Genomic DNA, 26,077 nt, shown 5'->3' on the forward strand with positions numbered 1-26,077 from the left:
CCCAGGGGCTGGGATTGGCTGCTCGCCCTCCCTTTCTTTGAATGGGAACTGCGGGGGGCGGGGACATCACTGGGGGGCGGGGTCTACATCCCCCTTCTCCCTGCCCCCCCCCCCCCCCCGGAGAAGGGGCAGCCGGGACCACGCCCCTCCCCGGCCGCCCCGCAGCGCGCTTGCGCTCTCGCCGTTCAGACCTGCCCGCCCTTAGCAACGAGGAGAGACATCAATCAGGGAGCCGGCATCTTGGAGGACCGGCCCTGCGTGCCTGCCTGCTGCCTCTGCTCGGCCCGCCGGGGCTCTTGTGTGAAGCCGCTCACTAACGCTCTCGGGGATATCGGTGTGGCTCGCCATCGAGAGAAATAGTCTAAATTTATCCGGGGAGGAGGAGGGAATATTGATGAGGGGAAACAAATGTATTTTTTTGACAAAAGATGCTCCAGAAACGGGGCGGGGAGAAAGATGGAAAACAATGTCGATGCCTCTACTAGTGGGAAAAAAAAACCATCAGGAAGATCTCCACCTTAACCGCGACCGAAAGATGATTCATGGATGTGTTTTTTTTCGGGGGGGGGGAACGCTTTTGTGTTTGAAGAGCAGGACGTTATCGCAGTCCTTCTCTGCGACGTAGTTTAAATCGCAGAGGGAAATGATGTCTTTCGTGTGCCTATCTTTCTTCATTCCCTCACCCTGCAGTATAAAGATTTCCCACTTTCCGTGCCTTTTGTTTTCAGCTTTGACAAAGGGTCATCTGGACTCGAGTCTTTTTCGCTCCTTACGGATGCTGCCCAGACCTGCTGAGATTTTCCAGCAATTTTCTCTTCTGGTGGGAGGGAGATTATAGCTTCTGTGCTGTGGAATGACTGGGATGTCTGCATACCCCACACAGCCAACCTCAAAAGACATGTTCCAATTCAGACCCCCTCCCCTTCCTCCGTTTCCCCACCCACCTACCTCCTGCCGTGTGAATATAATCATGAGGCTTTGGCAAGTTCTCCAAGCCAGAAACAACGATGCTGGATGTTTGTCCTGCTCCAAATAATTTAAAATAAAACTCACGCTTTTAAGCTTCCCCCCCCCCCATCGCCGGCGAGCAAATCGTTTATTTAAAACAGCCCCTCTCTCAAAGAGTACATTTGGATTGGGAGGAGCTCTCTCAGGGCGGGATGAAGATGGGATTAATATTTATAGGTGGAAACCATTGAGATTTAAAGAGTTTGAAATTACTCAAGTTCCGCTCTGCCCTGTAACGGCACATTGCGTGCAGTTTCTACGGAAGTTAATCGCTGCCAGTCTCTCCCTCCACTGTCACCAGCATGCGAGATTACGATGAAATCACCGCTTTCCTCGGAGAATGGGGACCCTACCAGAAAGTTATCTTCTTCCTCCTGAGCCTCAGCATCTTTCCCAATGGTTTCTGCGGGTTGTCTATAGTTTTTGTCGGGGATGTTCCAGAGCATCGCTGTGTAATTCCCGGGAATCTCAATCTGAGTGAAGCGTGGATCAATAGGACTATCCCCCTGCAACTGGAAAAGGGCAAACTCCAGTACAGCAAATGCAGACGGTACCGGCTGGATGTGATCGTGAATCTTTCGCAGACATTTCCCGATCCAGATTCCTTCAATATGTCTGAGCTAGAACAGGAGCCCTGTTTGGATGGTTGGGAGTACAGTAAGGATCAGTACATCTCCACCATTGTCAGCGAGGTAAGTGACTGAAGGAACACAATCATTACACTGGCAGTAGGGACTCTGAGATTAGATTGTTGTGAAGATGACTAAAATATCTCTGGTTCTGTGTTTTTCTGCTTTATTTTGCAACAAAAATGAGTAGAATAATTTGAACCCAAACATGACCTGCAATTCTTTATCTTGTATGGATCGGACCAGATGCGTTTCAATTTTTAACCCTTTGCATTGCTCAGCGTTTGAGTTTTGAATTTTAAATCCTGCACAAGTAGGCTGTGTTTATCCTTCAGGTATGCACAGGATCACAATAGCAACCGTGTTAACGAGGTGGACACGAATTACGAGGTTTGATGCAACCAGGAAGGAAGCAGTATACAACAATGATACAAAATGGTCACACGCACGTGGCTATGGACTCCCAGCCACCAGAAGGCGATAACTTATAGTCGCCATGAAGCCTTCCTTCTCTTTACATCAAATTCCCATCTTTTACTAACAATAAGTCACCCCCCCAAAAAAAATTAAGATGAGTATACCTGGATTCCTGCCATCAAAATACACCCTCAAATGACATGCGTGCAAAGAATGCAGATCATAAACATAAGCAAAAACATATTTGTGATAGCAATCCAAACACATGCATAGGCATCACAGAAAATGGTGTATATAATGAATGGGCTTACAAACACATTTCATAAGGCTGAGCTACCCTTGAGCCACTGGTGTTTATTCTGCCCAGAATCAGTTGTATAATATCTATTATCTAGGTGGATTTTAGGGGAAGTATCTGAAGAGTGGAGCATCTTAAAGCAGGGCTAAGTGCTACACTTAGCTGAGTAAGCCAGCATGGTATGATCAAGTTTAAAGTTTATTTATTAGTGTCACAGATAGGGTTACATTAACGCTGCAACAAAGTTACTGTGAAAATCCCCTAGTCACCACACTCCGGCACCTGTACAGGTACACTGAGTAAGAATTTAACATGGCCAACTTAGCTAACCAGCATGTTTTTCAGACTATGGGAGAAAACAAAAGCACTGGGAAGAAATGCACACAGACACAAGGAGAATGTGCAGACTCTGCACATACAGTGACCCAAGCCGGGAATTGAACCGGGCCCCTGGCGCCGTGAGGCAGCAGTACTAATGACTATGCCACTGTGCTGCCCAAATCCTAGCCACTTGGACAAGTCCCTTGTCCCTGGCCTGTCAAGATACTTTAAATTTCAGTGGAGTTAGAAATGATCTTGTTTATGGCAGTGAGTGCTGCTACAAAAGGAACATGGCCTCCTTCACTTTGACACTCCTGGCGATAACACTGGGCTCTGGGAATGCATTGCATTCCTTGGATCTCGCTCAAACTAAGTTGCCATTACATAGAACACTACAGCACAAACAGGTCCTTCGGCCCACTAGCTGCACCGATCATATCCATATCTCATGACTCAATTGTTTTCAAGATCTTTCTGTGAGAGAATTACGGACACAGAAGGCGATCTGTTTGTAAATGCACAGATTCCCGTGTTCAACCTCATTATTATTGAGAAAAAATACGCTCTGCCTGTATAGTTGGAAATTCAATTAAGATCAGGAGCTTGGGATTTGGAAGGCAAGACTGGATCAGATGGCAGCTCCAAATCAGAAGCCTATGCAGGGGACCACAACAGTGGGGTAGGCAATAAAGACCATGACCCTGGATGAGATATCAGTATCCACACATACAGGGACAGCTCAGGGATCTGTCCCAAAGTCAGTAATTGGGGCAAGAATGTGGACCCAACAAAGGAATTTGCGTGACTGACTCCATAGCTGGCATTTATGATACCAATGGAGCTGTGAATAGCTTAGCTGGTATTTCAGAGATTGCAGGAACAGGCTGGATGGGTGGACAATGTTCACCATGGATGATAGGATCACAGCTGGAAGGCAAATCAGAGCTAATGCAGAACGAAAGACCCTTGTGACATTTAGATCTCATGATTCATTAACTTCTGCTACAGGGCTGGTAACTGATGAATTTGCAAATATTGCACTAGCTGACAACGGAGACAATTAAGTAGCAAGTAGCATTGACTGGTCTATTATCTGTCATCATCAACACCAACTGAGGTTTGTTGGCTGCATTCCTACGAAGGCTTTGGATTTCCAACTGTACATGCAGAGCGATTCTTTTTTCTCTCAATAACAATGAGGTTGGACAGGGGAATCTGTGCACTGATGAACAGATCTCTCTGTGCATCCATAATTCTCCCACAGAAAGACCTTGGGAATAAATTGAGTTATGTAATGGCAACTTAGGCAGAGTGAGATCCAAAAAATGCAGTGCATTCCCAAAGCCCAGTTTCATAGCCCAGGAGTGGCAAAGTGAAGGAGGCCATGTCCCTTTTGTAGTGGCACTCACTGCCATAAACAAGGTCATTCATGGCTCCACTGAAATTCAAAGAGCGTTGGCAGCTCAGGAGAAGGGAATTGTCTAAGATGAGTGGTTAGAATTTGGCTTGGGATAATCAGAGGTCATGGGAGGCAGATTCTGGGGGGATTGGAAGCTGGGGGAAGATCAGAGATATGGAGTGTGGCAGTTGGAGGTCAGGAGCTCAGATTGGAATATGTAGTGCTATGCCTTGAGAGGGGTGAAATTAGGCCTCAGTATTGTCAAGCCATGGAGTGGGGAAAGGGCGGTGCTGGGTGTTGGTGGGATCCCTGGGGGAGGGGTTCTGGCATGGGTGTGAGGGAGAGGATGCGGACGTAATCGAGTGTTGGGGGGTTGGAATGGAGGGAGGAAGGGAGCAGTCTTGTGGGGCTCTATAGGTCTGTACAATAGTTACCCAGAAGTTAAAAGTGGTTTTAATTCTTCTAACTTTATTTGGCTGACTGTTGCTGTCACCCAGTCAGAAACATTAAAAGTGGCCATTTAAATTGCATTTTCAGATAGTTCCCAGTGCACTGCTGTTACCCAGGAGAAGTTTGCAATTCTGGGCAATTGCCATGCAAACCTTACCTGGGCAACTCTGAAGAAGACTTCACAATGCATACTTTGGGCTACCCACCAAACTGACGCTAGTGATCTTGGAATTTAAGGTCTTACTTGTTACTAAGAGTCAAGAATGCTCTTTGTTAAGCAGAAAAGTCTGCATAGATCTGAACCTGCTTATAAAAGCTGGTGTTGCTAAAGGATAAGCACAAGATGATCAATTTAGAAGGGAATTTCCCACATTCTTAAAAGCTTATGTAAACTGAAGACCATGTATCACATTACACTCAAGACAGATGCTAAACCCATTTGTCTAGTCACGCCAAGGAAGAGGTCATGCCCACTTAATGGCATTGGCAGGTGACAACTTGGCCTATCTTACAAAAAGAAAAGTACAATCTACGCTGCACTTGATGCCAACAGTGGAGATTCTGGTAGTTGCCAATGGATCAGGGGTCAAAACTCCTAACCACTTTTTCTGTCCTTTCGACGGTTCTTTATTGATTGTATAATCGTTGGCATCACATCTGCCACTGAAATATTCCAAAGGACAATATCCAGTGTACTGATGGGTATAGGCAGCATCACAGCCAGAGGGATGACGTCTTGACCATGCTTCAATAAAAGAGGAACACAACATAAGTCTTGCTAATATTACTTGCAAAGAAAGGAGTTCTGCCCAGGTTGAATACTGCTTCTGTTGGAATGTTTGTACCATCGCCTACATGACTGATTATCGCCTGCGTGCCTTCTCATCTTGTGAAGTCAACGCCACCAGAAAGGTAAAATAATAACCTTGTACATAGTTAATGGAAGTAAAGGTATTTTGAACAGAAGTCCATTGTCTTCAGCAAGATCTCTTCTCAAATCCCAAGACAAATCCACAATAACAAAGAAGCTTTGAACGTTAATGCAGCCACAGTACAAACAATGCAAAACACTGTTATAAAAATGGTTACATTGCACATAGAAACCTAGCTCCCAGTCACCAGAGGGTGACAACATATAGCCATGGTTTCTCTGGATTTGTTCCCTTCCAAATTCATGCTGACTCCCTCTCCAGTCCTAAACGATTTATCTAATTTGTTTAAATCAAAGTTTTCCTTTCCGAACCTCAATTGGTTTGACACAATCATTGGTTTTACAATCTCAGATTTGCCATAAATTTAGAAAGGGGTGTTGCAAAGACAGTTTGGATTTCACTACCTGCCACAGAGAGTGATGAATGTGGTGTAGAGCTGTCAAGGGTAACGAACTGGCCTCATAGCTTCAACAGTTTAGGAAAGAGTTGTGTCAAAGCTACTGTGAGAGCAATGCTGTTTGTTTTATTTGGCTGACATGTACCAATAATCTCCATATTCTCTGCCAAGCACTTGAGATCTTCATCTAGCTAAGCCCTCGAATCCAGCCCTCAAGTGTATCTCAGCTGAGGACAACATAGCGGAAGACTCATCACAGCACTCACCGACATTCTCCATTAGCACAGATACACACATCTCAATAGGACCTAGATCTAGAGCCGGTTCAAGATGAAAATCTGGCCCACAGTAGGCAGAGGAGAGACATTTGAGACTATCTGTACTTAGACTAGGAATTTGCTAAGTCCAAGTCAGATGATGAGCCTCTCACCCCGGTCCTTAGTCACTTGGAGTTGCAGCACCAATCATGGGCATTTTCTCGTATGTGGATTTTCAGACAGCTTTTGAAGGTTTGTGTGCAAAATTAAAGCACATGGGATTGGGGGTAATATAATGGAATGGATTGAGAATTGGATAACAGAGAGGAAACAGAGTAGGACTAATTGGATCTTTTTTGGAACAGCAGACGGGGACTAGTGGGGTCCTCACAGGGATAAGTTGAAGTTAACCACTTTGGTACAAAATTCAAAATGGCAGAGTATTATTTAAATCAGTGATGGGCAACCTGGGCTGGTGAGTGGGCCATAAGATTGAAATCAGGCATGTTCACTAACTATGACCCCATGATTAAGGTTGAATATATTTTAATATATATGTTAATGCATAAAGGGATCTGGCTGTCCTTGTACACTAGTCACTGAAAACAAGCATGCAGGTACAGCAAGCAGTTAAGGCAAATAAGTGGTATGATAGCCTTCATTGTAAGAAGACGAGTTCAGGAGCAGGGATGTCTTACTGCAGCTATATAGGGCTTTGGTGAGACCACACCTGACGTATAGAGTGCAGTTTAGCTCTCCTAACCTAAGAGGGGATATACTCGCCACAGAGTGCGGCAAAGGCTCACATGACTTATTCCTGGGATGGCAGAATTGTATTATGAGGAAAGATTGGATCAGCTATGCCTATATTCACTACAGTTCAGAAGGGCAAGAGGGGATCTAATTGAAAAGTATAAAATTCTGACGACAGGGCTTGGACAAACTGGATACAGGGGTGTGGTTTCTCCTGGCTGGAGCTGGGATGGTGTGTCAGGGGGTCACAGTTTCAGGATACACAGTAGGTCATTTAGAACTGAGGTGAGAAGAAATTTCTTTACTCAGAGGGTGATGAACCTGTGGAATCCTCTACCACAGAAGGCTGTGAAGGCCAAGTCACTGAATATATTTACAAAGGAAATATATTTTTAGACTCTAAAGGTGTTAAGGGTATGGGGAGACAGTGGAAGTATGGCTTTAAGATAGAGGATGAGCCATGATCATATTGAATGACAGAGCAAGCTCAAAGGGCCAAATGACTTACACCTGCCCCTATTTTCTATGTTTCTGTGTAATACTAGGAAGAGATGTCAGTCAAACTCCTCAGAGAGCAAGGGATGATGGTGGAGTCAATCCATCTTGTGTCTAAGTTGATAATGCTGGCATGCCAGCGCATTAAGGTCAACATTGGCAGTCACCGTGAAAACCTTGGTCTAGGACGTTGGTCCTGCACTACTGCATGGGTTGAACTGCATCATTGAATTGCTACCTAACATAAGAACATAAGAAATAGGAGCAGGAGTAGGCCATCTAGCCCCTCGAGCCTGCCCCGCCATTCAGTAAGATCATGGCTGATCTGAAGTGGCTCAGTTCCACTTTCCTGCTTTTTCCCCATAACCCTTAATTCCCTTGCCTACCAAAAACAGATTTGTGCCATCAGCTCATTCATTTTGTTCCGAATGCTTCGTGCATTCAGGTAAAGTGTCTTTATACAGGCCTTTATCTGGATCTTATTTGTAGCCAGGACAAGCCAGGACACTAGCTTGGCTAAGACAGCCAAACCTACCTGAGCTCCAGCAGTGTGAATATACCTTTTCCTTAAGGAGTCAGCCAATAGCTCCTGGACACCGAAAGGGAAGACGACCAGCAGCTTTGGGGCCATCCACCAAGGTGACTCCAGGAGTGTCCACCTATTTCCAATCCCTTCTTCCAGGGGTCCTTCAGCTCTAGCTTCACAGGCCGATGAAAGTGCACCTGCCCCCCAACAGGACAGGACCCTGCCCACCAAGGTTATCTCAGACAACAGGGCATCACAGTCAGCAGGATGCCTTCACCTCCGCTGTGGGTGTCAGAGATGCACCCGGACGTAGTCATGTGATTAAGATAGCCCCAAAACTTTAGGAGCACAATGCTTGAACAGGTGTTTAGAATTTGTACATTATGTGCACCACTGTAAGTTGAGTATCACCCATCCCACATCTCATGTGCATTCTTCCTTTTTATTAAGAGCTGTATTGTAGTCAATTCAGTGACACACCATGGTTCCTTGCCCCACTGTTATGGACATTGCTGTCATGGGTATGTCATCTGTGTATTTTGCATACATTTCACCACAGTGTCTGGTTGTTTTCAAATCAATTCTACCACCAGTGATACCATGTGTATAATTTTATTTGTGGAAGGTATGTCATTCACTTGCTTCGTAGGACCATTTCATGTTCACTCTTGTCTATGTGACATTGAGGCATTACTGTTCTTCCATTATGTATGCATGATTAAAAGGTGAAAGAATAAAGTAGGAGGACAGAAGTTTTAATGCATAGCAAAGGTAAATATGTCCTGGAACTCCATGATAGGGCAGCCATACTATGAGCCATACTTTCAGGTCATGTGAGTTCCTGCCTAGCAATTTTCTGACTGTACATCTATTAAGCTGGCCAATAACCTTGCCACCTTAGGTCAATGAGAGTTTGGCCGTCTTAGCCAAGCTAGTGTCCTGGCTTGTCCTGGCTACAAATAAGATCCAGATAAAGGCCTGTATAAAGACACTTTACCTGAATGCACGAAGCATTCGGAACAAAATGAATGAGCTAATGGCGCAAATCAGCACAAATGGATATGATGTAGTGGCTATTACGGAAATGTGGTTGCAGGGTGGCAGGGACTGGGAGCTGAATGTCCAGGGGTATCAGGTGTTTAGGAAGGATAGACGGGAGGAAAAAGGAGTGGCGTAGCTCTGTTAATTAAGGATAATATCAGGGCAGTAGTAAGAGAAGATATAGGCTTCAAAGAGCAAAACGTGGAATCGTTGTGGGTGGAGATAAGGAATAGTAAGGGGAGGAAGACGATGGTGGGTGTGATGGGGCGGGCTATAAACAAGCAAATAATTGATACATGCAGAAACGGAATAGCGATAATTATGGGGGATTTTAATCTGTGTATTGACTGGATGACCCAAATTGGACATGGTGGGCTTGAGGAAGAGTTCTTGGAATGCTGTCGGGATAGTTTCCTTGAACAGTATGTGACGGAACCTACGAGGGAGTGAGCTATCTTAGGGCTGGTGTTGTGTAACGAGGCAGGTAGAATTAGTGATCTTCTTGTGAGGGATCCTCTTGGGACGAGTGATCATAGTATGATTGGATTTCTGATGCAGATGGAGGATGAGAAAGTAGGGTCCCGAACCTGTGTCCTCTGTTTGAACAGAGGGGAGTATGATAGGATGAGAGCAGAATTGGCGAATGTAGATTGGGGGCGCAGATTGGTTGGTAGGACAGTTGAGGAACAGTGGAGGATTTTTAAGGAGATCTTTTTCGGTACTCAGCAGAAATATATTCCGATGGTAAAGGAGGACTGTAGGAGAAGGGATAACCAGCTGTGGTTATCGAAGGAAGTGAAGGAGAGTATTAAATTAAAAGCTGATGTGTTCAGAGCGGCTAAAAATAGTGGGCGATTAGAAGATTGGGAAAGATTTAAAAATCGACAAAGAATGACTAAGAAGGTGATAAAGAAAGATAGAGTATGAAGCTAAACTAGCTCTAAATACAAAAAAAAGACAGTAAAAGTTTTTACAAATATATAAAGAAGAAGAGACTGGCGAGAGTGAATGTCGGACCCTTAGAAGATGAGAGGGGGGATTTAGCAGTGGGAGATGAGGAAATGGCTGAGGCTTTAAATAAGTTTTTTGCCTCGGTCTTCACGGAGGAGGACACGAATAGTTTGCCGGATATTAAAGATAGAAGGATGGTAGGAGATGAGGGCCTTAATGCGATAACTGTCACTAGAGAGGTAGTGCTTGATAGACTAACGGGTCTGAAGGTAGACAAGTCCCTGGGACCGGATACAATGCACCCCAGGGTTCTGAAAGAAATGGCAGAGGTGATAGTGGATGCCTTAGTAATTATTTATCAAAATTCGCTGGACTCCGGGGAAGTGCCGGAAGATTGGAAAACGGCTAATGTTACGCTGCTGTTTAAAAAAGGTAGCAGACAAAAGGCAGGGAATTACCGGCCAGTTAGTTTAACGTCTGTAGTTGGTAAAATGCTAGAATCTGTCATCAAAGAAGAAATAGTGAGGCACCTAGAAAAGAATGGTTTGATTGAGCAGACGCAGCACGGATTTGTGAAGGGGAAGTCGTGTTTAATGAATTTATTGGATTTCTATGAGGATGTGACTAGTGCGGTCAACAGAGGGGAACCGGTGGTTGTGGTGTTTTTAGATTTCCAAAAGGCGTTTGATAAGGTGCCTCACAAAAGGTTGCTGCAGAAGGTTAGGGTGCATGGAGTTGGGGGTAAGGTGTTAGCGTGGATAATGGATTGGCTGTCTAATAGGAAGCAGAGAGTTGGAATCAATGGGTGCTATTCTGGTTGGCAGTTGGTGACCAGTGGAGTACCGCAGGGATCGGTGCTGGGGCTTCAACTGTTTACTGTTTACATAGATAATCTGGAGGAGGGGGCTGAATGTCGGAGGATGAAATTTGCTGATGACACGAAGATGAGTGGAAAAGCATATGAAATTCAAGTCTGCAGAGAGATCTGGATAGGCTGAGTAAGTGGGCGTGGACCTGGCAGATGGAGTATAATGTTAGCAAGTGCGAGGTTATCCACTTTGGTAGAAATAATAGTAGGAGGGATTATTATTTAAAAGGTGAAAAGCTGCAGCATGCTATGGTGCAGAGGGACCTGGGGGTCCTTGTGCACGAATCGCAAAAACCCAGTCTGCAGGTGCAGCAGGTGATCAAGAAGGTGAATGGAATGTTGGTCTTTATTGTGAGGGGGATAGAATATAAAAGTAGGGAGGTCTTGCTACAACTGTACAGGGTACTGGTGAGGCCGCAGCTGGAGTACTGTGTGCAGTTTTGGTCGCCGCACTTGCGGAAGGATATATTGGCCTTGGAGGGAGTGCAGAGAAGGTTCAGTAGGCTGATACCGGAGATGAGGGGGCTAGCCTATGAAGAGAGACTGAATAGACTGGGTCTGTACTCGTTAGAATTTAGAAGGATGAGGGGGTATCTTTATAGAGACGTATAAGATAATGAAGGGGGATAGATAGTGTAGAGGTAGAGAGATTCTTCCCGCTTAGAGACGATAGCAGGACTAGAGGGCACAGCCTTAAAATAAGGGGGGGGGACAGTTTAGATCGGAGTTGAGGAGGAACTTCTTCACTCAAAGGGTGGTGAATCTCTGGAATTCTCTGCCCGTTGAAGTGGTGGAAGCTACCTCACTGAATATATTTAAGTCACGGGTAGATAGGTTTCTGATAGACAGGGGAATTAAGGGTTATGGGGAGAAAGCGGGAAAGTGGAGCTGATCCACTTCAAATCAGCCATGATCTTGTTGAATGGCAGGGCAGGCTTGAAGGGCTAGATGGCCTACTCCTGCTCCTATTTCTTATGTTCTTATGTTATGTTCTTAGATCCAAATTGATGGAAATGACATTCCAGATGTGCAGCAGCAAAAAATCTCACTGCTGTCGGGAGGAGTGGACAATCATAAATTCGTTTAACGGCACCTTAAAATCAATGTTTGTGATATTATGAGATTTTCCATTCCCACCTGTCACAACATCACAAATGAGAGCAGAATATCCTTGTCCCTGAATCTTCTTTCCATTAAAAATTAGAAACCTTTAATGATTTTTTTGTGTGCCTGCCTCACGAAGGAATATAGAAATTAGGAGCACAAGTAGGCAAGTTCAGCTCTTCAATCAGATCATGGCTGATATCTCCCTGAATTCAAATCCACCCCCCTATCTGTTCCCTATACCCCTTTAACCCAATTTTTATTAGAGATATATTAATCTCCTTCTTGAAGCCATTTAATAATTCAGGCTCTACCGAGCTATGGGGCATTGAGTTCCACAGATTCACCACCCTCTGTGAGAAGTAATTTCTCCTCACTTTTTCAGTAACAGCATGAAGTTATGTCACTCCTTTAACACAAGAAAACAGCCCAAGGCATTCTAGTGGAATGCAATTGAACAAAAAGGAAATTTTGACTGGGTTTTGCAATGGAATGACTCCATCAAGTCACCCTTCAGCTTTCTTTGTTCCAACGAAGGCTGGAGAGTGACTTGATAGCAGTGTGCAAATTGTGGTCTAAGCTATTCAATCTCTACTCATTGCTACGTTTTTCTAGTCCTGGCAACATTCTTGTAAACGTCCTCTGCACTCGCTCCAGAACAATTACATCTTTCCTGTAATGGGAAGCAGTGGTGTAGTGATTTTGTCATTGAACTAGTACGCCAGAGACCCAGGATAATGCTCTGGAGACCCAAGTTCAAATCCCACAATGGCAGATGGTGAAATTTAAACTCAGTTAAAAATCTGAAATTAAAATTCATATCACAACCATGATAACCATTGTCGATTGTCATTTAAAAAAAACCATCAGGTTCACTAATGCCTGTTAGGGAAGGAAACCTGCTGTCCTTACCTAGTCTCACTTTCGTGTGATTCCAGACCCACAGCAATGTGGTTGACTCTTAAATGCCCCTCAAGGGCAATTAGGAATGAGCAGTAAATGCTGGCCTTTCCAACAACGCTCACCTCCCCCAACTGAATAAAAGAAAATTTGGTGACCAGAACTAAACAGAGATGTGGCCTCACCAGCTTGTTATACTCTTTTATTCTATACCTGTGCCAGTAAAGAAGAACATTTATATGCCTTCTTTACAACCTTGTCTATTTGAACTGCTATTTGCTGCCTTTAGGGAACTGTGTACTTGTACACCAAGATCTTTCACTTTATCTGCCTGTCTTACTATATTCCCATTTCTTCCCTATAACTGTTTGACCTCCCTAAATGCTTCAGTGTTGTTGGAGCTTCCCTCATCCAGGCAAGTAGAGAATATTTATGGCACTCCTGACTTGTGCCTAGTAAATGGTGGACAGACTTTGGGGAGTCGAGGGATGAGTTACTGTAGAATTCCGAGTCTCTGACCTGCTCTTGTAGTACTTTTGGTATCTTGTCTGCTTTCTTGCATCTCTGTAAAAACTTGATGTCTGTGTCGACATGCGCAATCTTCTTGGAGATCCTCTCCACTTGGATCCGGCAGTTTGCGGTGTCGATAGTAGTCATGATGTGGGAATCCAACACCGGCATTCCCACATCATGACTGCTCTTGTAGTCACAGTATTTATATGGCTTGTCCGGTTCATTTTCTGGTCAATGGTAATTCCCAAGATGTTTATGGCGGGGCATTCAGTGATGGTAAGCCATTGGATGGCAAGGGGCTGCGATTAGATTCTCTCTTTTGGAGATGGTCATTGCCTGGCACTTGTGTGGTGTGAATGTTACTTGCCACTCATCAGTGCAAGCCTGGATATTTTCAAGACTTGCTGCATTTGAGCATGGCCTGCTTTAGTATGTGAGGACTTGTGAATGGTGCTAAGCATTATGCAGTCATCAGGGAACATCTCCACTTCTGACTTATGATGGAAAAGTATTTGATAAAATAGCTGTAGCTGTTTGAGCCTAGGACACTACCCTGAGGAACTCCTGCAATGATGTCCCGGAACTGTAATGATTGAACATAAGAACATTTGATTGACAGCCAAAGACCACAACCACCTTCCATTGTGCTAGGTATGACTCCAACCAACAGAGCGTTTTCCTCCTGATTCCCCACTGAATCCAGTCTTTCTAGGGCTTCTGGAAGCCAGACTCAGTCTGGTGAAATTCAGATCTATTGTTCATATTTGAAACAAGGCTATAATGAGGTCAGGAGCTGAATGGCCCTGATGGAACCCAAACTGAAGAACAGTGAGCAGGTTATTGCTAAGCAAGTGGCACTTGATGGTGCTACTAATTACCCCTTCCACCACCTTACTGATCATTGAGAATGGACTGATAATCGACTGGGTTGGATTTGTCCTGTCCTTGTGTACAGGACATTCCTGGGCACATTGCTGGGTAGATGCCAGTGTTGTTGCTGAACTGGAACACCTTGGGTAGAGGTGCTACAAGTTTGTGAACACAAATTTTCAGTACTATTCCTGGAATATTGCCAAGACCCTTAGCCTTTTCAGTATCCAGTATCTACAGCCGTTTCTTGATATCATGTGGAGTAAATTGAATTAGCTGAAGACTGACATCTCTGATGCTGGGGACCTCTGGAGGAGACTGAGTGGTGATCCACTTTACACTTATAGTAGAAGATTATTGTGAATGTTTCAGCCTTTTTACTCTGATAAGAAAGGAGTTACAGGAAAATGCTGGATTCTATTAATAAGGAGCATTTTAACAATGTACTTTGAAAATCATAGCATGGTCAGAGAATATCAATATGGTTTCACAAAAAAGGCATCATGGTTCACAAGTGTATTATAACTTTTTGAGGATTTAGCAAGTCGGTTTAATCAAGGGGAATCAATAGATGTAATAAGCTTGGATTTCCAAAAAGACATTCAGTGGTACACAATATGTTAGTATGCAAGTTTGGAGTAATATATTGACATGGATGGAAGATTGGCCAACAGATAGGAAGCAAAGACTTGCTCATCCCAACATTGGGCAGTACTGACTGAATGATGTTGGAGCATGGGTGAGAAGTGGAAACATTTGGAGTTGAGTACTCACTTTCACATCCCCTTTCATCATCATCCATGTCATGGACTAACTGCACTTCACTTCTGACAGTGAACTGGAGAGAATTTTGCTGCAGATCAGGAAGATGATGGATATTTATGGGATTTCATCAGTCCTCTTGGAGGTGGCATTCATGGTATGCAAAGCATTGGTGAAGGCCTGCATGTATTTGTTTGACCGCCATGTTGGATGTATTTATATAATATCTTTCATATTGTGAAATGTTCCAAGACATTTCACAGAAGAATCGTAAAATAAAATTTTGACATTGAGCTACATAAGGAGATTAAAACGGTAGGTTTTAAGAGGCACCTTAAAGGAGGAAAGCCCTTGACCTAAGATCAAGTGTCAGATCAAGCCCAAGATAGGATGTAACCTTTTCAGCTTGGATCTTGTTTGTCTTCCTTGTAGGGACCATAATTGGATTCAATTGGATTTTGAATTTGGTTTTTGGAGCAAGCAAGGAATGGATTTGGGTTAGCCCGGTCCACTCTGAGAACTGGCTTTGTAACTTTTAATGATGGAGTAAAACGCTTTTCAAAAAAAGGAGGAAACAAAGATAGAAAAGCAGAAAGGTTTAGGAAAGGACAATTCAAGAACTTAAGGCCTTCTCAGCTAAAAACATGGCAGTTGATGGTGGAATGTGTAAAATTGGAAATGATTAAGAGTGCAGAATTGGAGTAATCCAGATATCTCTTATGAAAAGAAAAGAAGGGAGAAGACCGTGGAGGGATTTTTAAACAAGGGTGAAATTTTTAAATACAAGGCTTTGCATAACTGGGAGCCAAATAAGAGCAATGAGAACAGGATGAGGATGAATGGACCACTCTGTCTTTTAAGACAGGGCAGCAGAGAATTGGATAAACACTAGTTTACAAATTGTCAAATGCATAGAATGTGGGAAGCCGTCTGGAAATGCATTGGAATAGTCATATCTAGAGGTGAAAAAAACATGAATATGGGTTTCAGCAGAAGATGGGCTTAAAAGTAAAGTATATTTATTTGTTACAAGTAAGGTTTACATTAACATTGCAATGAAGTTACTGTGAAATTTCCCTAGTCGTCATGTTCTGGTGCCCGTTCAGGTCAGTGCACCTAACCAGCATGTCTTTCAGATTGTGGAAGGAAACCAGAGCACCCAGAAGAAACCTACGCAGACACAGGGAGAACGTGGAAACTCCACACAGTGATTCAAGCTGTGAATCAAACCCAGGTCCCTGGCACTGAGACAGCAGAGCTAACATACGCCACCGTGCAACCTGCCACTGAGATGGGATGGAGTCAGGTGACGCCAGTAACAGGAAAGGCCATATTAGTGACAGCGTGGAGATGTTGTCAGAGTCGCATCAAAAATGAAAATAAGATTGTGAACCTGGGTTAGCCTCAGACAGTTGCTAAGCAGAGGGAGGCATCTGTGGCTAGGAAATGCAGTTTGTATTGGGGACCAAAAACAATGGGCAGAATTCTGTGTGGGTGGGAGGGCTCCTTCTGCTGAGTAAAAGTGGAGGATGAGGTTATTGAGACCTAGTGCTACATTTTCCAGTGGCAGCCAATTCCTCAAAGAGCAAAGAACAGTGAAGCACAAGAACAGACCCTTCGGCCCACCAAGTCTGTGCCGACACAAATGCCTCTCTAATCTAGTATTTTCTTGCCTCCATGTGGTCTGTGTTCCTCTGTTCCATGCCTATTCATGTACCTGTCCAGTTGTCACTTGAATGTTGTTACAGAATCAGCTTCCACCACCTCCTCTGGCACTACGTTCCAGGCATTCACCACCCTCTGTGTGAGAAACTTGTCCCTTACATCACTTTTAAACTCCCACTCTCTTACTTTCAACCTATGCCCCTGAGTAATTGACTCTTCGACCCTGGGAAAAAGACTCCGACCGTCCATATTATCTCAAGCCTATCATAAACTTGTAAATACCTATCAGGCCCCTCCTCATCCTCCCAAATTTATTTTGATCATCCTCCGGCGCTCCAATGAAAGCAATCCAGGCTTGTTCAACCTTTCTTCATAGTCCTCCTCCACTCAACCTAGTGGTTCAATTTTGAAATTGAATCGTATGGTAGATTTCCCTCATGAAGGAAACATCCTCCTGGCATCTATCCTGTCAAGCCACCGCAGAATCTTACATGTTTCAGTACTATCATTTTTTTTAATACTTCAATTAGCTAAACTCCAACCTGCTCAATCTTTCCTCATCAGGTAAACCCTTCATCTCAGGATTCAACCTCCTGAAAATTTTATTCAAAATTCAAGTCTTCATTTGTAGTTTATGCGTAATTCAAGTTAGGAAATGATTACTCAACAAATGAACTTACTTTTGGCGGCGAGTGAAATAATAAGTTGGGAAATGATTTCAGTCTTTTAAACGCTGAGAAGCAACCTTGAAGCTTTAAGCAACGGTAGATTCATTTTTTTCCCACAGACATGCAGCATTCTCAAACAGTTTCCTATCAAAATAAATTTGGTAATGGTTTTAGAAAAGTTTAACTCTGACCTTGGAGGCTCAGTTGGCGAGTGTACTATGTCTTGTAGGATTGAACTAAACCAACCAATTAGATATCAATATCTAATTTACTGATTGCAATTAAATGACAATGTGCTGAAATAAGAACAAAAAATATTGAAAAAGCTCAATAGTTCAGCTAGCATCTATGAAGAGAAACAGAGTTAATATTTCAAGTTGATTACATTCATAGAACATTACAGTACAGTGCAAGCCCTTCGGCCCTCGATGTTGTGCCAACCAGTGGAACCAATCTAATGTCCCTCTAACCTAAACTATTCCAATATTATCCATATGCCTATCCAATGACCATTTGAACGCCCTTAAAGTTGGCAAGTCCACAACTGCTGCAGGCAGGGCATTCCACGCCGTTACTACCCCCTGAGTAAAGAACCTACCTCTGACATCCGTCATAAGAACATAAACATAAGAACATAAGAAATAGGAGCAGGAGTAGGCCATCTAGCCCCTCAAGCCTGCCCCGCCATTCAATAAGATTATGGCTGATCTGAAGTGGCTCAGTTCCACTTTCCCGCTTTCTCCCCATAACCCTTAATCCCCTTGCCTACCAAAAACCTATCTACCCGTGTCTTAAATATATTTAGCGAGGTAGCCTCCACCACTTCAACGGGCAGAGAATTCCAGAGATTCACCACCCTTTGAGTGAAGAAGTTCCTCCTCAACTCTGTTCTAAACTGCGCCACCCCCCCCCCCCTTATCTTGAGGCTGTGCCCTCTAGTCCTGCTGTCCTTTCTGAGCGGGAAGAATCTCTCTACCTCTACCCTATCCATCCCTTTCATCATCTTATATGTCTCTATAAGATCCCCCCTCATCCTTCTAAACTCCAACGAGTATAAGCCCAGTCTATTCAGCCTCTCTTCATAGTTCAACCCCCTCAACTCTGGTGTCAGCCTAGTGAACCTCCTCTGCACTCGCTCCAAGGCCAAAATATCCTTGCGCAAGTGCGATGACCAAAACTGCACACAGTACTCCAGCTGCGGCCTCACCAGTGCCCTGTACAGTTGCAGCAAGACCTCCCTGCTTTTATATTCAATCCCCCTCGCTATGAAGGCCAGCATCCCATTTGCCTTCCTGATCACCTGCTGCACCTGTAGGCTGGGTTTTTGCGACTCATGCACAAGGACCCCCAGGTCCCTCTGCACCGTTGCTTGCTGCAGCTTTTCGCCCTTTAAAAAGTGGTCCCTCCTACTATTATTCCTGCCAAAGTGGATAACCTCACACTTGCTAACATTGTACTCCATCTGCCAGGTCCTCGCCCACTCGCTTAGCCTATCTAGATCCCTCTGCAGACTTTCCATACCCTCCGCACAATTTGCTTTTCCACTTATCTTTGTGTCATCAGCAAATTTCGACACCCTACACTCAGCTCCCTCCTCCAGATCATCTATATAAATGGTAAATAGCTGCGGCCCCAGCACCGATCCCTGGGGCACTCCACTAGTCACCACCTGCTAATCTGAATAGCACCCATTGATACCTACTCTCTGCCTCCTATTAGACAGCCAATAATTATCACCCCTCAATTTAAAGCTATGTCCCCTCGTGTTAGCCATCATCATCCAAGGAAAAAGGCTCTCACTATCCACCCTGTCTAACCCTCTGATCATCTTGTATACCTCAATTAGGTCACCTCTTAACCTTCTTCTCTCTAACGAAAACAACCTCAAGTCTCCTCATAAGACCTTTCCACCATACCAGGCAACATCCTGGTAAGCCTCCTCTGCACCCTTTTCCAATGCTTCCACATCTTTCTTATAATGCAGCGACCAGAACTATACGCATGGCCACACCAGAGTCTTGTACAGTTGCAACATGATCTCATGGCTCCAAAATTCAATATTTCTACCAATAAAAGCTAACACACCGTACGCCTTCTTAACAACATTATCAACCTGGGTGCCAACTTTCAGGGACCTATGCACATGTACACCGAGATCTCTCTGTTCGTCGACATTACCAAGAACCCTTCCATTAGCCCTATATCCTGTAACCCTGTTACTGTTTCCAAAATGAATCACCTCACACTTTTCCGCATTAAATCCATTTGCCACCTCTCAGCCCAGCTCTGCAGCTTGTCTATGTCCGTCTGCAAACTGTAACATCCATCCTCACTGTCTACAACTCCTCCGACTTTAGTGTCATCCGCAAATTTACTAACCCATCCTTCTACACCCTCATCTAGGTCATTTATAAAAATGACAAACAGCAGTGCCCCAAAACAGATCCCTGCGGTACACCACTCGTAACTGAACTCTGTTGTGATGACTGAGTTTTTCCAGTTTTTTTGTGCTTATTTTGGATTTCCAGCATCCACAATATTTTGCTTTTGTTATCAATGTGCTGAATTTGGCAGAGGAGCAATCTGTCAGGGCTTCAATGTCTGTTTGCTAATCAGTACCTCCAGCTGGAAAATGTACATGTGGATCAGCCTCAGCCGTGATATCTCCTTCGTTGAATAGCCTATTAACTGTCTTGCCAAGTTTCACATTTGTGGAACAGCCAACTGGGTAACATAGCAGATAGTGCTGCATCTATAAAATCTAGATCAGCATTAGCCAAGCCAAGGACATGAGTGGATAATAATTTTCATGGACAAGCCACACAAGAATTTTGGTACATCATCTCGAGCTGTTTTGTAATAAAATTACTTTGCCATCTAAATAACTTTTGAACTCATGAGGTGCAAATGGTTCGTCCCATTTAAACTTGATGCATTATGACAGTTTTGGGTGATAATTATAGAAGAGTGACTAGTGAGTTTGTGTATGTCAGATTGTCCAAATGTCCATTAAAATAAAAGTTAAACAAAGCTTATTTATGCAACCTGAGGAAGAAAATCTCTTGTAGGTATCGACAAGAGAGGCGAAGTATTGGGGCGATTCTGCCAAAAAATTCTAAATGCAGAGTTCGTGTGAAAATTGGAATAACTTCCAGCAATTTTTTTAGCGTGATTTTCAGAATGAATCTCCCACGTGCTGAGCATTACAGAGTGAGATTCACGTTGAAAGTTATTGGGCGGGGCCTATTCCCACAGCAGAGGCCAGCAGCATTGCACTGAGCAGGGTACTACACATGCACCAGTTTATCAGCGCCGAGTTGCAACATGATCTCATGGCTCCAAAATTCAGTCCCTCTATCAATAAAAGCTAACACACTGTACGCCTTCTTAACAACCTTATCAACCTGGGTGCCAACTTTCAGGGATCTGCACAGTGGCCCCACACTGCCGGCTTCACAATCACCAGCCAGCTCTGTGACCCCACATCGCTGGTCTCCCAGATCTTTGCAGGCAAGCCCCGATGTCCCCCCACCCTCCTCTCGGCAGTTCTGACCCTGCTTCTCCACCTCTCCTAACCTGGCAGGCTGACCTCCCCCATTTTCTCATCTGTATGGCCAGCCCTGAGTACCCCCTTCTTCCCTTTGCCCACAATCCCTGTGCAGAGTGGTAGCGAGATTCCCTCCAACCCCCACCGATCAGCCACCTATACGCCCCACCTCAATAAACCCCACCCTTTCTGCCCCTTTCCCTTTGGCACTGCCTGATGCCCAGTAGGCAGTGCCAAGGTACCCCTTGAGCATTGCCAGTTTGCCTTTTGGACAGTGCCCGGGCACCAGGCTTGAACTGCCCAGGGAGCACCTTCCCCTTTCACCTGACCTCTTGGGAAGGCCTCTGTTGCCTCCAGTGAGGTCGGCTGCCTGTTCCCCATTAGTGGGGAGCAAGAGTAAACCCTGCAGGAATGAATTGCAGGGTTTATTCTTACCCTGGGGGCGATGCTAGCAGGCCCGGAGACTTCAGTCCTGAAATTTAAATATGGAAATCAGCTCCACACTGATTTCCGGCATGAGGCTGATGACTCCAAAAATCTTGGAGCCGGAGACGCTCAGGGGCCTCCACTGATGTGTCCCAACAGCACAGCAGACAAGGAGAATCATCCCTGTCATCCCTACCATTGTAACATAGAGCACTGCTGCAAGATGGTCATAACTTTTGGTGGATCTGTTCTTTGACTCATTAAATTTCATAACAGAAAATATCTGTTCACAGACTTAAGTTGTCCCAAACAGTACAAGCATCTTTTGGGCATGAGCCTTGATTTTCAGAAAGTGCTGTTCACTGAACGATGCTTAAAACCTCAAAAGTGGCACTGACTTGAATTGCTCCACAAGCGATGAATTTTCCCTCAGAGAATGGCTTGCTGTTTTTGATAATTCCATCTTGTGGTGTAAAATTCTTTGCACTTTTTTCATTCAAGCAACTATCTCACGTGATCATCTTTCTCTTTGTCAGATCTGTTTGGCATGACTGGTAAATATATGGCTGTATATTTACGCTTGTTGTGTGCTTTGAATATGGCACACTTCCTTTGAAAACTAAGCATATAGCTTTCCCTACTACATCTATAAAAATATATTTTGAAGTCCACTCCTTGTTAAATACTTGGTATTCAGCGTCTACTATTCTCTTTGATAAACTCAAATTTGTATCGCACTAAAGTGCGATGAATGCGGATTCCTACAAAACTGAAAACTATATAACTAATTTCTGCACGACTCCTCCCATGCTAAACTATTGGCTGCTATAGTTAGCAACATAATCATAGCAACCAGTCAAAGGCCTGTACCCTGCATGCAGAACTGCATTGTTTTTCTGCTGTATAATGTTCTCTTGATAAAATAAATTAAAAGTCCCCCAAAAGTTATTACTTCAACTATCTTTAAATAACCGTTTTGATTAAAACACAACAGTCTGGTCTTTGTTTTAAGAACGGAAGAATATAGTCTGGTACAGGGCTCATTGCAGGCTGGACAGGAGTAATATATGGGCTGGATATGTTCCACAGGCCGTATTTTGCCCACCCTGGTCAAGGGCCTAATGATATAGTTATGGAAATCAATGAGAGAGAAATCAAAATAGAGTTGGAATAATAATTACAATATGTTCAGAAACAAAACTGATGATTACAAATGTCAGTATAAAAAAAAATTCCTATGGATTATGATTATCCGAATCTTGCTGCACCTGTAAGAGTTCTATTTATGAGTAATATGAACTGTTTGATTAACACTCACTTTATAGAGTTCTATTATCTTCAAGCCATGTGAAAAAAATTCATTGCTCCACCTTGGAAATTTGACAGGTAGCTTTATTTATTTCCTTCAACAGGTGAAGTATAGTTGGGACATTCCACAACAATGCAAATTGCATAATTTCTGTTGGAATTATAAAGAGCTTCCTTTTATATGTCACTAGCATGTCCCAAAGCACTTTACAACAAATGAATTACTTTTGAAGTCACTATATCACAGAGAAATGTGACAGTAACAACGCATAAACAACAGTGAAGTGAGCAACCAGATAATCTGTCTAAGTAGTGTTGGTTGAGAAAGACATTTTGATCAGGAAACTATCTTCTCATCTATGCAATGGAATGTTTTACGTCTACCTAAAGGAGCAGTTAAAATCACATTTGAACAGCTCAGCAGAACTAAATTGTCAGCATAGGGGATATGCATAAGGCTCTGGAGTGGAATTTGAACCTACAGGTTTGGAAGTGTATGTGTTGCCACCAACCTCAGGCTGACAGTCTTTGTAAGCTAAACTACCTTTTTGTGTGTCCTTTATCCTTCCATTCTTAGATTCAATGCAGTAAAATGGTTTCTCTGTAAGTTTTTCCAAACCACGGATGTGGAATTTTTTATTTCTCTTTACGTTTCAGTGGGACTTGGTGTGTGACGATGACTGGAAAGGGCCGTTTTCTATGTTAGTTTTCTTCGTGGGAGTGCTGATTGGTTCTTTTTGTTGTGGACAATTATCAGACAGGTGAGTTCTTTTCTTTATTCAACTTTGGCAAAGTCTTAATCCCAATTTTTAGCTCTCCATTCCTGACACGAATAGGCATGAGGGAGGGGTGTTAAAAAAGGAATCAAGCACATTACTCGCTACAAGTGCTTCATCTTCAATGGCCACTATTTTAATCCCTGAACTTCAGGAGGCATGTGAGACTTTTGCTGTAGGCAGGTTATTCCTCATAAATTTTCAAAAATCTGAAGTTGATAACACAATTCAAAAATCAAAGTGATTTTAATCTTGGACCATGTAAATTGTACACAATATTGACCACATTAGGAGAAGCTATTGCCACTTGGACCCAGGACAGGGGAGAAGCAAGGTCATTATATTTACAACTTTTATGAGATTCCTTGTAAACCAGAAGGGACAAAATTGTGTTTGAGTCCCACAAGGAAACCTTAATCCTTCTCTGTTCCAGATCTTCTTTCCTCTATACCTACTGTGAACTAGTTTAATGCTGATGACCATTCTCTTGCGGTCTGGATGGTCCCTCCTACCTAACATTTCACTTTTACCAGCCAGCCTCCACCGCTTTTTCCCCAGGGTTTAGACAAGTGGAATATGGTGACCAGGGTTAAAATGCTCTACGACTCATACTGTGCCCATGCAAGTTGTCACTCACCCCAACTTTGATCCTGTCATCCCCTCCCTACTCCACACACTTGACCCAAGAATCTTCCACACACCTGACGAAGGAACACCGTTTCTGAAAGCTTGTGGGATTACTATCAAATAAACTGGTTGGACTTAAACCTGGTGTTGTGAGACTTCATGAACCACTACAGTCCACGTGGTAGATGTATACACAGCGCTTTTAGGAAGGGAGTTTTAGGATTTTGGCCCACTGACAACAAAGGAATAACGATATAGTCCCAAGTTAGGATAGTGTGTAGCTGGGGGAAATTGCAGCTGGTGGTATTCCCATCTATTTGCTGTCCTTGTCCTACTAGATGATAGAAGTCACCAGGTTTGGAGGATGCCATCAAAGAAGCCTTGGTCAGTTGCACTGGGCGGCACGGTAGCAGTGGTTAGCACTGCTGCCTCACAGCACCAGGGACCCAGATTCAATTACGGCATTGGCTGACTACCTGTGTAGAGTTTGCACATTCTCCCCATGTCTGTATGGGTTTCCTCCGGGTGCTCCGGTTTCCTCCCAAACTCCAAAGATGTGCAGGTTAGGTGGATTGACCATGCTAAATTGTCCCTTAGGTTCCCAAGGTGTGCAGGTTAGGGAAATTAGCAGGGTAAATGCGTGGGCTTACGATGTTAGGGAGTAGGTTTCAGTAAGATGCTCTGCCAGTGAGTCGATGCAGACTTGATGGGCTGAATGGCCTCCTTCCATACTGTAGGCATTGTGTGAGTTGCTGCAGCAGGACCAGGGAGTGAAATTATGGGCCCTGATGTACCTCATGCTTCTGGTCTTCTTGTTTCCTCACTCCTACCCAAATTTAATTCCCCCCCTCCCCAATCCCCTCAATCATGCATGATACTTTATCCTTTTCAAAATTCACTAATCAATTCACCAAACAATCACAGAAAGGTTCAGTAAAATGAGTTCAGTTGGCATCTGGTTGCAATTTTTTTGACATATACAGCAATGGTCATTAATATTAAGAGCATGAACAACATAGTGCAGTATTAGTTTGTGTGCACTCTCACCACAGCTATTAAACAAACCAGAGAATGCAAATCTTACTTTAACAGACATGCAATATTGTTAATTTGACAAGAAAATATCATATTGGTTTATTTATAACACTGCAGACAATAACACTGATTTTATTGATAGCCTCTGTCCTCATTAAAACGTCCTTCACATTGTGCCATATGGAGACAATGTCAGTGAATTCATATCTTGGGGAAAGATTCAATTCATGGTGGAATGATTAAATAACTTAAATCTTCACACTCTGGAGCCCACAACTGTCTCTGCGATACAAGTTTTAAGAATCCAGAAGACAAATACTGAATGGTTCACAATTGTATCCATGTTTTCTTGATAAACAAGTCTGAACACTCTGCCTGTTGTTGCTTCTCACTACAATATATTTCCAATGTTACTATGAAACACACCTTGATCACAACATTTTAATAGCTCGAAAAACTCATAAAAAGCACCAACTTAGAGTAGGGTAATAGGTAAGCAGACAAAAGGACAAGATTAACATCAGTGGAAAAAATTCTTCAAAGTCATGTGCGATATAAAACAGATTATTGATTCACTCCGAACCCGTTATGCACTCCTGTCCTGGCAAATTCATGCCGCAAAGCTGCTCAGAGTAAACAAAATATGCTCCAACCATGATTCTGCCTTCTGTTCATAAAATCATTATAGGTGACAAATGCCATTTAGTCCAGCTCAACTCATACATTCAGAACAGAAACATAGGAACAGGAGGAGGCCGTTTGGCCTTTCAAGCCTGCTCCGCCATTCATTATGATTTTGGCTGATCGTACAACTCAATAGCATAATCCTGCTTTCTCCCCATAACCTTTGATCCCATTCACCCCTAGTGATGTATCTAGCTGCCTCTTGAATACATTCAATGTTTTGGCATCAACTACTTCTTGTGGTAATGAATTCCACAGGCTCACCAGTCTTTGGGTGAAGAAATGTCTCTTCATCTCTGTCCTAAATGGCCTACCCCAAATCCTCAGACTGACCACTGGTTCTGGACACCCCTCACCCTTGGTAATATCCTCCTTGCATCTATCCTGTCTCGTCCTGTTGGAATTTCATAAGTCTCTGAGATCCCCCCTCATTCGTCTGAAGTCCAGCAA

The 26,077-nt window shown here is 43.6% G+C and overlaps 1 protein-coding gene across 1 annotated transcript in view; it reads left to right on the forward strand.

The window, feature by feature from the left end:
• Window positions 1-577: 577 nt before the first annotated feature.
• LOC145351779 (organic cation/carnitine transporter 2-like) overlaps window positions 578-26,077 on the forward strand; it is a 79,516-nt gene continuing 54,016 nt past the window's right edge. The window contains exons 1-2 of the mRNA XM_080201403.1: window positions 578-1,700; window positions 23,163-23,266. Coding sequence (XP_080057529.1) covers window positions 1,311-1,700; window positions 23,163-23,266 — 494 coding nt within the window. The 5' untranslated portion in view covers window positions 578-1,310. The remainder of the gene's footprint in view (window positions 1,701-23,162; window positions 23,267-26,077) is intronic.

This window comes from Carcharhinus amblyrhynchos, chromosome 13, assembly GCF_965287045.1.
Source record: "Carcharhinus amblyrhynchos chromosome 13, sCarAmb.v2.hapA, whole genome shotgun sequence".
Classification (NCBI taxonomy): Eukaryota; Metazoa; Chordata; class Chondrichthyes; order Carcharhiniformes; family Carcharhinidae; genus Carcharhinus; species Carcharhinus amblyrhynchos.